This window comes from Prunus mume, linkage group LG3 (assembly GCF_029339155.1).
Source record: "Prunus mume cultivar Tortuosa linkage group LG3, ASM2933915v1, whole genome shotgun sequence".
NCBI classification, from domain to species: Eukaryota; Viridiplantae; Streptophyta; class Magnoliopsida; order Rosales; family Rosaceae; genus Prunus; species Prunus mume.
In genome coordinates this window covers 21203155-21219069 of record NC_142700.1, presented here as the reverse complement: position 1 = coordinate 21219069, position 15915 = coordinate 21203155, and the positions used below count along the sequence as shown (strand labels likewise).

Genomic DNA, 15915 nt, shown 5'->3' with positions numbered 1-15915 from the left:
AACAACGTGGTTGTAAAGATTTTGAAGATCCTTGGTTGTTAACAACGACATTTGAGTTGGTGGCAAAAGGAAGTGCAAGGAGGAGGCTTTGAAAGTATGGAAACATCAAGTAAGATTTCAAAGAAACCTCTTTTCTGGTTTAGGACTTGAATGTATTTTGGGTAATGAGTTGATCCAATTGCATGTTTTTTGTTGCGAAATAGTTATACGTGGTGCAATTATTGACCTGACTATACGCAATTGCATGAGATTATTCATTTGTGTTTTGTTAAGAGAAAGTATGTTAACACATAGAGTATAATGTAATTTCAGTTTGAAATTATGTTTCTCAGGCATAGAGGGGTGTGGTAAGATGGACAGGGGTGTAGAGACATCAAAGGGTGGTTGTAGTGATTCAGGGTATCTGGGTGGTTGTGAAAGGTCGAGTCACAGGGCACCGGCAACAGAGAGTGGGCATATGTCGGTCGAACATATGGTTAGTCAAAGTAGTGATGATAATGGTGTTGACATGATTGCACCGAGGAAAGAAGATGTTATGGGGAAAGAGTTTAAAACGATAGAATTAGCGGAAGAATATTATATGAGTTATGCAAAGGGCATTGGATTTAGCGTGAGAAAAGACAAATTGGTTCGAAATTCGGAAGGGAAAGTATGTAGGAGACGGTGGTGTTGTTCTAAAGAAGGTTTGAGAAATGAGAAGTTTAATGATTGATCAGATAGAATTCGACCACCGAAGGCAATTACAAGAGAGAATTGTTCTGCCCATTTTTGGGTGGGTTATGAGAAGAAACGTGATGTTTACGTCGTGAGGAATTTTGAACCACATCACAATCATCAACTAATTACTCCACTTGAATCGTCATATCTCCGATGTAACCGTGTCGTTAGAAAATCCAATTTAGCACAAGTAGTGGGAATGCGAAGAGCATTGTTTAGCATGTCAAACATATGAGTATATGGTGGAACAATGTGGCGGGTATTTAAATGTTGGTTTTCAAATAAAGGATCTATACAATAAGTTGGATGCATCATGCAGGGAAATTTTACTCGACGGTGACACAGGTCCGCACTCACATTTGAAAGTGAAAGGAGAAATGGATCCAAAATTCTTTTGTAAGTTCAGTGTTGACGAGGAAAATAGGCTTGGTAATTTGTTTTGAGGGACTCCACTTCACTTTTGGATTACATTGCCTATGGCGACGTCCTCATATTCGACAGCACATACAAAACAAATGTTTATGACAAGTTGTTTGTCGGTTCGAACAACTATCGGTCTACTGTAATGTTTGGTTGCGCATTATTGCAGGACGAGACATTTGAAACTTACAAGTGGTTATTGGAAACATTCATGGCATCCATGAAAGATAAGAAGCCAATATCAATATTGACGGATGGCGATGAGGCGATGCGTAAAGCCATTGATGATGTGTTTCTCATGTCTAACCATGGGTTGTGCTCATGGCATATGTCAAGGAATGCACAGAATAACTTGAAGGATGATGAATTGCTAAGAAATTTTCAGGCATGTATTTGGGAACCATTTGCTTTGGACGAGTTTGAGAAGAAATGGGAGGTTTTGAGGGAAAGAGCGAGTACTCCGAAACAAAAAGAATGGTTGGAAATGATGTATGAAAAAAGCAACTTATGGGCTGAATCATGTATGAGAGGAAAGTTTTTCGGTGATATGTGCACCACTCAATGTGTGGAGTCCATGAAAGTATGTGAAAGAGTACTTGAGGAAAGGCGTGAAGTTGTTTGAATGTATTCCAGCAATCGATAGGGCTATGCTACGTCTTAGGAATAACACGGCGAAGGATGGTTTCAACGCAAAGTACTCAACACCAGTCCTTAAAACCGCATTGACAAAACTAGAGCAACAAGCTTCTCTGATTTACATGCATAGGTGCTTTGTATTGGTACGTCATGAGATCGAATCTTGTTCAGCACTCACCCATGATAATGTGATGCATAATTTTGGAGGTCGTGTATACGTATTGTCCAAATATGGTGAACCGCATAATAATTGGACTTGTGTTTACCACGGTGGGGAAAATATGCGGATAGAGTGTGGATGTCGGAAATATGAAAGTGAAGGGATCCCGTGTTGCCACCTGTTTTATGTAATGAAGTGCGAGCACCTTACGGAAATTCCTCTAGCACTCATAATGAAGAGATGGACAAAGAGTGCCCAAACTGATACATGTATGGAATTTATCGGCAAAGGTAAAGACACTACCAACGAAGTTGTACAAATGGCGAGGTATGGAAGTTTAAATGCTATGTCAAACAAAGTTTGTTTTTATGCATCGAAGAGTGCAGAGGGTTATGCCATGTTGATGAATGAATTAGTTATGACAAGTCTGAAATTGGGTACTGCTGACCAATGTCCTACAAATATTGTGAAAGATCCAAATATTGTTAAGACAAAAGGCACTAAGCAAGGCAAGGTGGAACGCGCAAGCGTTACCGACAATGTCATTTGTGTCGCGGATATGGACATACAAAGCGTAATTGCTCTAAAAAAAAGGGCCGTCATTCCCGGACATTAGCTACAGTTATCCTAGTCAAATGGTTTCTCAATGCAGAGGCAACTATGTGGTTGATTTTTCTGGTTCTGATAGTTTTTCTACTGCAGACCCAATCGGTTCTACCCGAACAAGGACGATGGTTTCTCATTCGACAATGGTGAACCTAATTCCCTAGGTACTGGTTCAACCCAAAACAATTGTAGTTTTGGAACTTGGTTTACATGTAACAATTAATATTAAATGTAGATTTAGTGATGGACAATGTGCTTTCATGACTGTCGATTATTGTTTTATGTATGTATTGTTCGTAATAAAAGTACTTGCTTGGTTATCTTTACGCTATGCTGCGCTAGACATTAATTAGGTTTATGCTTAAGGTATGTTTAGTTTGCCCACAGCCGTTGGCATTTGTATTCCACACGTAATTGCATGACGGTGATGCAATGTAGGAGTGACTGTGCGCAAACCAATAATAAGGAAAAATGGATCATATATTTTTTTACAGGCATAATTTGACCTTTTTTTGAACTATAAATCGAAGGGCAAAATGAACCAAAATACAGAGCATGTAAATAAATGGTAAGGGGCAATAAGCCGAACATATTATATTACAAAACGGCCAATGATCGAAATTACGTACTAATAGACATTGCCATTTAGCATAAATGACTTCCCAAAAGATCCCGAATTTCGTAAAACACCCTAATTTCAATAATAGACGAGGGTCAGAATAACGATTTGTTTGGATTTCAGTTCGGCGCTTACACATTAAATAAGTTTGCGTTTTAAAGCTATGTTTAGTTTATGACAATCGGTCTGCATTTGTATTTCACACATGCAATTGCATAACGGTGATGCAATGCAAGACTGATCGTATGCAAACCCATAATAACCAAAATTGGATCATATTTTTTTAACTATAAATCAAAGGGCTTAAATCAATCAAATACAGAGCATGTAAATAAATAGTAAGGGGCAATAAGCCGAACATATTCTATTACAAATTGACCAATTATCGAAATTACGTACTAATACACATTGCCATGTAGCACAAATGAGTTTCCAAAATATCCCGAATTTCGTAAAACACAATGTGATTAACCCTAATTTCAACAATAGATATAGGTCGTAATAAAGTAGTTGCTTGGTTTTCTGTCTTTGCGCTTTATACATTAAATAAGTTTCATGCTTTTCAGCTATGTTTAGTTTGCACACAGCCGGTCTGTAGATTTGCATTCACATGCAATTGCATTACAGTGATGCAATGCAAGAATGACTGCATGCAAACCTATACATAAAAATTGATCATTTTTTTTTGGTACAGCATAGTAGACCTATTTTCAGAATTATAAATCAAGGGCAAAATCAACAGAAATACAGTAGCATTCAAATAAATGCTATGGTTGGGCTATGTTTGTTACAACATATTCTATTACAAATCAACCAATTATCGAAATTATATACTAATACACATTGTCATGTAGCACAAATGACTTTCCAAAATATCCTCAATTTCGTAAACCAAAATGTGATTAACCCTAATACAAAAATAATACACAGAGGGTCCTAATAAAATCCGGAACTTCTTTTTCTTTGTCTTTGCACTATCCATTAATTAGGTTAGCGTTTTGAAGCTAGCTTTAGTTTGCACACACCCGGTCAGCATTTGCATTGTAAACATGCAATTGCACGACGTTGATGCAATGCGAGAGTGACTGTACGCAAACCACTACAGAGGAAAAATGGATCAATTGAAGGCCGCAAAATAAACCGAAATATACTACATGAGAAACGGTAAGGGCCAATAAACTGAGCATATTCTTTTACAAAACGAAGATACCATGATCCGAAAAATGTCACTGTATCCATAATTTACATGGTTTTCTTTCTCTTTGGGGTACGTGAACGAAGACTTTTCTCACCTTTGCATTTTTGGTCTGTGGAGTGTCGTTCTCACTATATCCAAATTTTTCAAACCCTTCTGGATACTTGTTTACTCAGCCACGCCGACGAGATAAATTAATATATTTGATAAAAACCAAAATCTATAATTCTTCCTTTTCAACCACAAATATGTGTATTAAATATGGACATGGAAAATATTATGTAGCTAGTTTGTTAATTATATACCAAGACTTATCACAAACCTTCCTTTAATTCTACAATTCCATATTTTAAATACGTGCTCATCTTTCTAAACCTCAGTTCTGGACAATATATATATATATATATATAATAACGTGTATAATATGGTTTTGATATGAAAACCTCAACAAATTTTTCAAACCCTTCTGGATACCTGTTTACTCACCACGCTGATTTAGATAAATTAACATATTTGATAAAAACCAAAATCTATAAGTCTTCCTTTTCAACCACGAATATGTGTATTAAATATGGACATGGAAAATATTATGTAGCTAGTTTGTTAATTATATACCAAGACTTATCACAAACCTTCCTTTAATTCTACAATTCCATATTTGAAATATATGCTCATCTTTATAAACCTCAGTTCGCGACAATATATATATATATATATATAAATATATATATAATAACATGTATAATATGTTTTTCATATGAAAACCTCAATAAATTTTTCAAACCCTTCTGGATACCTGTTTACTCAGCCACGCCGATGAGGTAAAATAACATAGGAAATGTCCAGCAATATATATAAAATAAGGATGCACATGTGATGCTTGTGTGTACAGGAAGTTAACCTAATGCTCTGATACCAATTGAAACAACCTAACCTAACTTCCACTTTCGAACCAAGTAACCATGTTTAAAACTGACAAAAAATCTAGGGTTGGCCTTTATGGTTAACATTGAATTGGGTTTGGGCTTTAGGGTTCAAAGTATGGTTTATATTTAAAATTGTATTGGATTTAGGTTCTACAGACACTAGAGCTTGGTGTTTTAATATCTGTAACTGTTTCACGTAGTATGGTGCATTATGTGCCAAAAATAATGGCACGATTATGTCCTCCGAGGGAAAATAGTTCGCCACCCTCTCATCCGATGGACCCGCCTCCGCCTATTATTGAGCCTAACTTGTACTCATATGTGCCGGAGTATGAGGACCTGGAAGCCATTACGTGTATGATGACGAAATGAGGACCAGGAACCCCTCTGCCAATTATAATGCGTTAGTATCTTACCGTCTTTGTTGTTGGGTTAAGGTTAAGTTCATACACTTGTATCATCATATGTTTTCATCTTATTTTTCACACGAACGTAACAGGTGCATTCGTTGAGGAAAGTTTCATGTTCACCGAAAAAATATACCCAACCAACTTACTTTTTCTAAAGAAATGGAGTGTTTGTTCTAGTAAACGCAATGGTTGCATTCGTTCAGTAAAGCTACTCGTTCAACAAAAAATGGGGCCAACCAACTTACTTTTCAAACAAACGCGGAGATTATTCAACAAAATGCAAGGGTTTGCTATCGTTCGAAAATATTCGACGTTTCGTCGAAAAAGGAAGCCAACAAACTTACTTTTTAAAACCAACACGGTATTTGTTCAGAGGAACGAAAGACGCATTTCTAGAGAACATTTACCCGTCGCCTAAAATATGCGCCCCAACAACGCATTTTTCATTCAAACGAGTAATTTTTCACCCAACGCAATAAAGGTTATTTCATTGAAGAAAGTTTTCGGTTCGCCGAAACAATATATCCAACCAACTTAATTTTCCAAACAAACAAGACTGTTTGTTCTAGTGAACGTAATGCTTGCGTTTGCACAGTAAAGTTACCCGTTCAACGAAAAATGAGCCCAACGAACTGACTTTTTCAAAAAAATGGGAACATTGTTCAACAGTTTGCTTTCGCCAAAAACGTTCGACGTCTCCGCTAAAAAGAGGGCCAAAAAACTTACTTTTTCAAACCAACAGTATTTGTTCATACGAACGAATGCGTATGCTTTCGCAGAAAAGTTACCCTTTCGCCGAAACAATGCGCCAACTAACTTACTTTTTCAAACAAACGGGTTACTTTTTTACTCCAACACAACACATGCGTTCGCATTAAGGAACCATTTCTGTTCGCCCAAAAAAGATATCCAACCAACTTACTTTTCCATACAAACGAAGTATTGTTCTAGCAAACGTAAGAGTTGCGTTGGATCAGTAAAGATACCCGTTCAACGAAAAATGGGCCCAACTAACCAACTTTTTCAAGCAAAAAGGGCATTTGTTCAACCGAATGCAAGGGTTTAGTTTCCTTCAGAAAAATTAAATGTTCCATCGAAAAAGAAGGCCAACAAACTTACTTTTGCAAACCAACGGGGTTCTTTTTCACACAAACGAAACGGGTATGTTCGTTCAGTAAAGTTACTTGTTCAACGAAAAATGGGCCCAATCAACTTACTTTTTCAAACAAACGTACTGTTTGTTCAAGTAAACATATGAATGACGTTCATTCAGTAAAGTTACCCGTTCCAACAGAAATGGGCCTCGCGAACCTACTTTTTCAATCGAATGAACGGGTTGCGTTTGCTCAAAAATGTCACGTTCCTCGGAAAAATAACGCCAACAAACTAGCTTTTTCAAACGAACGTGATTGTTATTGATGCTAACGCAAGAGTTATGTTGGTTCAGTAAAGTTGACCGTTCCCCGGAACCATGGGCCAACGAACTCACTTTTTCAAACAAACGGGTTACTTTTACACTTTTTCACATATAGTGTAAGCGTAAAATCATTTACTAAATCACAAACTATAAGAGTTTGAAAAATATGAATGCTTACCGACATATATGTGGGGAAGTACCAATTCCCCGAACCCTTTTCTTGTAGATAATAGACTTGTGCATTCAGTATTTGATCGTTTATCCACATTTTGGGCCTCAAGCACATGAACTCATTTATCGTGACATGATGTTCGTTTTTAATTTGAATTATAACTTCATCACTACAACGGAAGAAGAAAGCAATTGGTATAATTAAATTCACGCACACGACAACATATAAGGAATTTGGTCGATTTTATAATTCAACAGTTGTAAGTAGTTACCTTGGAAGGTTGTTAGACATAAAAATATAACTAAATAACTCAAAATCTGAGTCTTGTAAGTCCCCTGGTTTTAATTTGAAAGGCCCAATTTTAATCTTAGACGCCGTCTTCTGCACAAATTTTCCTTTGCATTTGAAGGGTCAACCCATGGCTCTCTACAATGAAGCCTCGACGCTCTTCTCGGCCGTTCAACGTGTTTTAATGCCACTATGATCACCATGGGCCGATTTTATGAACTTCATCTTTTCCATGCCAATTTTCAACTGTGGAAAAGGGAATTCAAATATTACATTTAGGAATAAAAAAAATTTAAGTATTTTACAACTATGTAAATAAATGCATACTTAATAAATTTAAAAGATAACAAGAAACTCGATCTTGAAACTCCTAATCGCTCATCATACCTCGGGTTTACTGAAACTCTGTCCATCCGGTAATGGCGTCCAAGGATTTTTTACATCAACTGCACCTTTCTCATTTAATTGGCTACATTCTTCACCCTTCTTCTTCACAACATTCTCAACACCTTGATCTCGTATTTTCAATGCCCCGTCCTCAGTTTCATTTACATCTTCATGTGCCGGATGAAGATGTTGTCTTGCGTCTTTCATGAAGGATCTGATTTCACTTATTACCTTGTTGGTGAGTTCCAACACTGATCGCTTCACCTCCGCCTGTAATACCGGCGCCAATCTGATAGCAACTTGTTCAACAATTCTTTCAACGTTGACTCCGGACACTTCATTCGTTGGACGGTGCTTTGAAACAACCCGAACGGTAGGACTATCAAACCCACCTTGCTTTCTAACCCATTTAATCATTTTCCACACCAACTTATTGTCCCATGACATAATGGGATCCAAAGACTTATCAACATATACTCCACCATGGAGAATTGAATCGAAATAGAATAGTTGAAGAAAAAGCAGTGACCCATTTACATATGAAACTTTCTTCGCTTGGAACGACCTAACACCTTCACATAAGAAGTTGAATCCATGGTCGGCCCAGTTCTTGGTCTCTATCTTCCCTGGGATCGTCAAGAAAGTTAAATAGTTCCCGATCACTGATGGTGAAGATGTGGGGCAAAGTATAGTAGTGCCAAGTGCAAACATCACGAATCGAACTTTAAAGTCCTCATCCACATGTTCGCACTTTTCCAATTGTTCTGCTAAACCCTTTACTAATACTCTCTTGCCATTTCCACCGAAACTCTTCACTAACTGTTTCACCTTTTCATCTTCTACAACACAGTCCAGTTGAACATCCTCGCTGGTGTTCTTAAGCCCCATAACACGCCCAAACTCAACGGCACCTATTCCAAACACATTGTCGTGCAGTTCTATAGAGGACATATCAGGATTGAACCTTTGAACCAAAAATTGGCATAGTTGGCGGTGTAAACGAGTGCAGGACAATGATGCCATATTACCGAACCCAATAGCATTAATTGCTAACCGCTTCTCATTCGACAATTTTTCCACCGCATTTAACGATGGAATCGGTCCGGGCTGCATCTAGTGATAAAACCCATCTCATTCACTGAGTCGTCTACTTGCCCACTCAAACCTTGTACTTTCCCACTCGAACCTTCCAAGGCAGCACCATATGTTGCCTTCTCTGTAGGGTTCAATTTCCTCCACTTGTTGGCAATCTCTTCTTGTGCCTGAAAAACAAAATTCTCATTAAAAGAGCCTTTTTAATACAATAAATAATAAATTGACCCAATCAATAGCCATCTCTCACCTTACTGTCCAACTTTGCATTGGCCCCTTTCCCCATTTCAAGTCGTTCTTTTTTCCTATAAATCATTTATTTTTAATCAAAAAACCATCATAATATTAAGCAACCACATTTCCAATTTTTAGATGTACGTGTAACTTACATGAAATTAAAAAATGCATCTCGGCCAACTCTTGATTGTTGCACATTACTCTCGGCCTTGCACTTTCCTTTCGCTGATCCCCTTTTTTGAGCTTCCATAACTTGCACAAATCAAGTACAAAACACTGTCATGCAATTGTCTCTAGCGCTGAGATTTTGAATACTAATCCAAAGCCTAATACACCCTAAACCCCCTAAACCCCGTAAACACCACAACATCACACATTGCTTAATTATAAAAATACGGGGACCTGGATTTGCACACAGTTGCTTAGTAATTGCATATACTGATATGCAATTGCACGACACTACTTGCAAGTGCATCAGCCCTCGATTATAACATTGCATAGATAACACACACAACCCACCCATGCATTTCTCTATTGGGCCGGGATTCTTACTCTTTTCAAATCCCAATCCAAATCTTAACCAATCCTAACATTACACTTTCTGAACACTTTACTCCCCATAACAAAATATTCAAAAACACAGTCAAACCTACCTACCTACCACGAAATCACCTCACTTGCATAATTTGAAAACTAAACTAGATACTGTAATTGCATTCAGTGACTTGGATTTGCATACAGGAGATTAGTAATTGCATATACAGATATGCAATTGCATGAACATTACAACCATGAATGTGAGATACCCACTTCACCTCACGACACTTTCAGAATGAGAAACCCACTTCATCTCATCAATGTGAGAAACCTACTTCCCCTCTTGCCCCAAGTCATCACCACAGAATTTCAATTAACAATAAAATAAAACATAGTGTTGACTTACCTTCACAAGGAACTATTACCAAATGCTTTCAGAAGGGCTCGATTGTAGATGAGAGGAATGCCAACGAGGACTGAAAAACTGATTTTCAATTCCTATTATCAACCCGAAATACTAACCCTAAAATTTTCCCCAAAATCCAAACCCTAGAATAGGGGGTTTTTGACAATGATAACAAAGAAGAGAGAGAGGTTGCAGAGAGGAGGAAGAAATTTTCTGCAGGAGGAGTTGAAGAAAAGATTATCAGTTTGAAGTTTGAAGTTGCAGAAAAGATTATCAGTTTGAGGAAGAAGAACGTCGAGTGAGCGTGAACGTGAAATCGTTCCTCTGTTCACACAGCAGGCGCCAAATTTTTTTACCTGTTGACCAGGTCAGCAAGTTTCCCTTGTTTTTAAAAAAACCTCACTGATGGGTTGTAATGGTGCACCCGATGCACCACAGAAGGACTCCTATGGTCTATGTCCCTCATTCAACATTTTTTCCCTCAAACTCCCGCATATACACAATTATCCAAGCATGGGTCTATGCTGGATGAGAAAACGATATAAAAGTTGAAACCCACAAAAATCCTAGGTTTACCCGTCAAATAAGAAAAGAGACCCGTTTGATGAAGATTAACTACTTCACTTATTGGATAAACGTCGTCAAGCACATTCAAACAAAGAAAAATAAAGCAAAGAATCTGAATCTCTTTCAGATATTGAACTTGAGCTGTCAGTCAAAAGCTGAAAAGAAGAGATGGCAAGCAGCTGCCGCTAGGCAACTAGGTGTGCAGAGACGCAGAGATGCAGAGATGCAGCATGTTTTTTTTTTCAAAGCACAGAGATGCAGCATATGACTCCCTAATTGAGTTTTGTAGTTTGCCAAAAAAAAAACAAAAAACAAAAAAGAAGGTGAAAATAGTCTTGTCTTCTTTATGGCAGTTTGCAGAGATGCAGGTGCAGCATGTGATTCCCTAATTACTAGCTGAAGAATTAAAAGAGCAAAAAAGTAATAAAATAAAATAAAGTCACACACTCTCTGTATAAAGCAGAAAGCCATATTCACAACATTGATAAGTTTTCATCATCAACTTAGAGCTCTCTAACTCTTTGGTGATCTTCTTGGCCATAAAACTAGAAAGAAAATCGCATCTCAAGCGGCTAAACTCCAAACAAAACCCAAAAATCAGGTAACAAATTCATTCAAGTTAAATATTGCAACGCATGCGTTTTTGTTTAGTTTTTGCATACTTTGATCGCAACATTTATTACCAAAAAAAAAAAGAAAAGTATTGATATCACATTTGTTTCCTGGGTATCAATTTCAGTGAGTTAGAAGAGATTCAGGAGAGAATCATCATATTTGGAGGAGCGATTATGTTAATTATTTATAAGGGATTTGCTCTCATGTATGCAACCAAGAATCTCCAATTTCCGTTCATACAAGTATACTGTTACTTATGGCTATGGAGTCACAAGCAGTTTGGAATGGGCGGTTTCGGAAAAGAGGTATTATTTTCGAAACTTTAAAAGATTTTGATTATTATTTTGTTTTATGGTTTTTAAGGGAATATTTGGATTAATTGTAGTTCATCACTACCTTTTTTAGTTCTCGATTAAGATCCACAAATTAAATCTTATCAAGGGTAAGACATTTACAAACCAAACCTTTATTGTAATGTTGATTAATTGCTATAAAATTCCAGTCTAGGGTAATAACAGTATTTTAGATTCGAATCAAGGACAAAATCTTGAAACTATATTGGATTTCACTATTGGACTGACTGCATAGGACCATAAAATAGTTGGTTTTTAGCAACTCAAAAAAGAAAGAGATATTTAGTTGTATACCCATTCTTACCACCGCTAATTTACTGTCATGTTGATTAATGGCTATGAAATTTCAGTATAGGATAATAACACTACTTGTTTCCTATGAAATCCTATTTCTAATGCATGTCTACCACTATAAAGTTCCATTATAGTGTAATAATACTACTTATTTTCTATGAAATCCTATTTCTGATGTATGTCTACGACTGTAAAGTTCCAATATAGGGTAATAACACTGCTTGTTTCCTATAAAATCCTATTTCTAATGCATGTCTATCACTGTAAAATTCTAGTATATGGTAATAACACTGTTAGATTCCTATGAAATCTTATTTCTAATGCATGTCTACCCCTGCAAAGTTCTAGTATAAGGTCAGAAAACTGCTAGTTTTCTATGAAATCCTGTTTTTAATGCATGTCTACCATCTGTAAAGTTCCAGATAAGGTATTAACACTGCTACTTTATTGTCATGTTGATTAATGACTGTCATGTTTCTGTTTCTAATGCAGGTGAACAGTCATCATCCAAAACAAAAACAAATAAGAAGCCAAATAGATGGGATGACCCAAACTATGTGCAGATCAAGAGCAACATGCTCACTTTTGCGACAACAATTGACAACATCAGAGATAGACTTGAAGAACGGAATGATGTCTTGACACTGCTATCGAAGACACCCTTCTGGACATTGATAGAAGCATATATCCAGCAAAGGTTAACAAAGGTAGAGTGCATGAAGTCTAATTATGACATTGCGAGACTCATACAAGACTATGACACAAAATCAAGGAAGTTCAAGTTTAATGGTGGTGACAGTGAGATGAAAAGCCAAGATGTGGCTGAAATTTTTGGTTTGCCAAATAGAGGCAAAAAGCTACCAAGCACAACAATCTCAACAAAGCCGGATTTGCATTTTGTAAAGAAATACTTCATGGGCTATAAGAAGATAACAAAGACTTCAATTGATAAATGCTTGAACTTAGCACTTGAAGATGAAACAGAAGAAGGTCTTATGGATGTAACAAGATTGATAATCCTACAACTTTTCATAACCAATCTGTTCTCCAACTCTGGTTGTACCCTTGCTCGGACATATACAACCATAATAGACACCTTAGAAGAGATGGGGAAATATAATTGGGCTCAAAGAGTTTTGGGCTACATGTATTTTGGATTAGAACAAGCAAAGAAAAACAAGGACAAAAAAGAGCAGCCAAGCTTGAGTGGTGCCTAATCCTAATACTGGTAAGAACACAAATCTCCAAGCTGCAAATTCGTAGCATTATTCTAATGATATGAATTGACACGTAATATGCCCCAAAAAAAATTGTGCAGTATTGACTGTGTCAAAGATCTAACCTGCTCACTCCAATTCTTGGAAGAGAACAAATTATACCAGGGGCTGTCAAATGGAGTCTTCAACAATTGAGTGCGAAACTTCATCATCCAAAGAACAACCAGATAAAGGTATTCTTTCCTTTCAAATAATCTGCAGCTGATATAACAACATTGTTAATAACATGTCATAGACGTACATTCTTAATACCATGTCATAGAAGTAAACTATTAATACCATGTCATAGAAGTAAACTATTAATACTATTTCATAAAAGTACACTATTAATACCATGTCATAGAAGTACACTCTTAATACCATGTCATAGAAGTACACTCTTAATACTAACTCTAACAAATAGATAAAAAGCACTAAAGTTCAAGAGGAGGATTATGCTGCTGAAGAAGTGAATGAAAAGCATGATGATGCTACCGAAGATGAAAATGAAGATGAGGATCATGCCTTCGTTATCACACCTAAAAATTGGGTAAGATAACCTATAATGATCCAATATTTATATTTGAAAACTGAATTGAGGGTGTACAAACACACACACGCACACACACACACACACACACACACATATATATACGTGTATAAAAATTTGCTAATCTTATTTTTTTGTTCCTTTCTAATATTGTGGAAAACATAACACTGTAATTATGCAGAAAAAGAGGCTCAACATCACTGATAAAGGAGAGAGTGATGACCTTGTTGCGCAGCAAAAGGAGCAAGAGCCCCAAGAGAACCAAGAACATAAAGTCCAGCAACACCACCAGTTTGAAGTGCATCGTATAAACTTCTGTGGGTTAGCAAAATTTGAGGGGGGCTAATATTTGGATCCATGATGTTAACCATTTATAAGGGATTTTCTCTTATATATGCAACCAAGAACCTCCAATTTCATTTCAGAAAAGATATATATATATATACACACCATTATAGAAACCCAAAACAGCTTTGTTTGTATATATATATATATACACTCAAATCTGCTTTTTGTATGCATTGGTGCAGTAATGATGGAGTCGTGAAGATGAGGAAACTGTTAAAAACTTGTTCTGAAGGCTATTGAAGAATCGGACATAACAGATGATGAAGCCAAACTCAGTGATACAGCGATCTGCTTGATCACAAGGTTTGCCTATCCAATGTTTATTTAGTACTTTCAATTAAATGGTATCTATTAATCTTGGCTCCACCTTTACATTATTATTTTTAATCATATTACTTGTTTGGTGCCAGATCAATTCAAGCTCCAGATTTAAAGTTGAGAACAAGCATAAGCATGTTCATTTGGTGGCCAAGGATTGAAATACAGTGTGGAGTAACTGGGAATCACACTGTAGTGTCGCCTTTAAATTTGCAGCGTTGTTGGCCTTGGTTGGTTGGAACCTCATTCAAATTCAGAATCAAATGCAAATGGTTGGCTGGAACCTTTTTTTGTATGCGGAGTAACAAGTCTAGGACTCATATTTTTTCTTCTATTTGAAAAGTTTTCATAAGAAATATCATCATTGTCATTAATTCTGCAATTCTATATGAATCAGACAGACATTGTGATGGTTGTCTCATAGTACAAGATCCATTCTTAACTTACCTATCTCTGGACACATTTGGTAATCAATGCTACTATTTCCACCCACTTGTCCTATTTCCCCACCCACCTTATTTTCAAAATTTTATACACAAATTTATCCATCTGTAAAATGACTTCTAAGGACTATCTAATTTTTAGACACATGTTCAATAACTAAAAAAAAAAACAAAAACTAATTATTGAATAAAATAAAAATAAAAACCCAACAACCACCAAATCTCCTTCACCCACCCACTCGACTTGTCAGCCATCCTATCTCGCCAAAGAATAACTCTCCCGCCAATTGACAAATACTCCTTTCCTCTCTATTTCTCTCTATCTAAAGACCTAACTTGGTCGAAACATTGGTATAGAATCCCCAACCACACATCCGAACCCCACCTTCTCTCTCCTTCTTTTCTCTCTTCCCCTCTCTCTCTCTCTCTTCACCCTACTATCTATCTTATCTTCCCCACGCACCCATCCACCCTCCCCCTCCTCCTTTTTTCTCCTTATTTCTCTCATCCCTCCTCTCGACAACCACCCCTATGAATGAAAAGAATCTTTATTTTTCTTTGGTTTGTTGTTTGGTATGGTTTTAGGTTGAATAACTCAAAAGGGTTATTGGGTTTCAGATTGACAGGGCGTTGAAGGCTAGCATGCTTTCAATGAAAGTAAAGGCATGCTGTAGGGACTTGGGACTAAAGGGTGTCTATTGGTATTTTAGGAATAAAGATGGGTGGACAAATAGGATTGTTTTTTTAAAATTTACATGATGGGTGGGAAGATAAGGTGGGTGGGAAAATAGGACAAGGGGGTGGAAATAGAAAGACTTTAAATCCAATTGGCTTTATAGTTGGTCCGTCCCTAATCATTCAATTTTTTTAAAATTATTATTGAGGTTAACATACAAACCCAAAAAAGAAGAAGTTCAATTTGATTGAATATGGTGAGTAGGGTGTA

General features: G+C 36.8%; 1 protein-coding gene and 1 pseudogene across 4 annotated transcripts; both read left to right on the top strand.

Annotated features, from left to right (window-relative positions):
* The first annotated feature begins 352 nt into the window (after positions 1–352).
* LOC148919082 (protein FAR1-RELATED SEQUENCE 5-like) lies at positions 353–1759 on the top strand (annotated as a pseudogene).
* Positions 1760–11257: 9498 nt separating this feature from the next.
* On the top strand, positions 11258–13860 carry LOC148919081 (uncharacterized). Of its 4 annotated transcripts, none has more exons than XR_016125377.1 (5): positions 11258–11393; positions 11532–11712; positions 12547–13282; positions 13420–13504; positions 13735–13860. XR_016125377.1 is itself a non-coding variant. In XM_089048895.1 (4 exons), exons 2-3 carry the CDS (start codon positions 11664–11666, stop codon positions 13269–13271), a joined length of 774 nt encoding a protein of 257 aa, XP_088905021.1. In that variant the 5' UTR covers positions 11258–11393; positions 11532–11663; the 3' UTR covers positions 13272–13282; positions 13420–13860. The 4 variants fall into 4 exon arrangements, 2 of the variants coding, with proteins under 2 accessions (XP_088905021.1, XP_088905020.1); XR_016125376.1 differs by having other exon boundaries at positions 11264–11393; positions 13373–13504; XM_089048895.1 differs by having other exon boundaries at positions 13420–13860.
* Positions 13861–15915: the final 2055 nt, after the last annotated feature.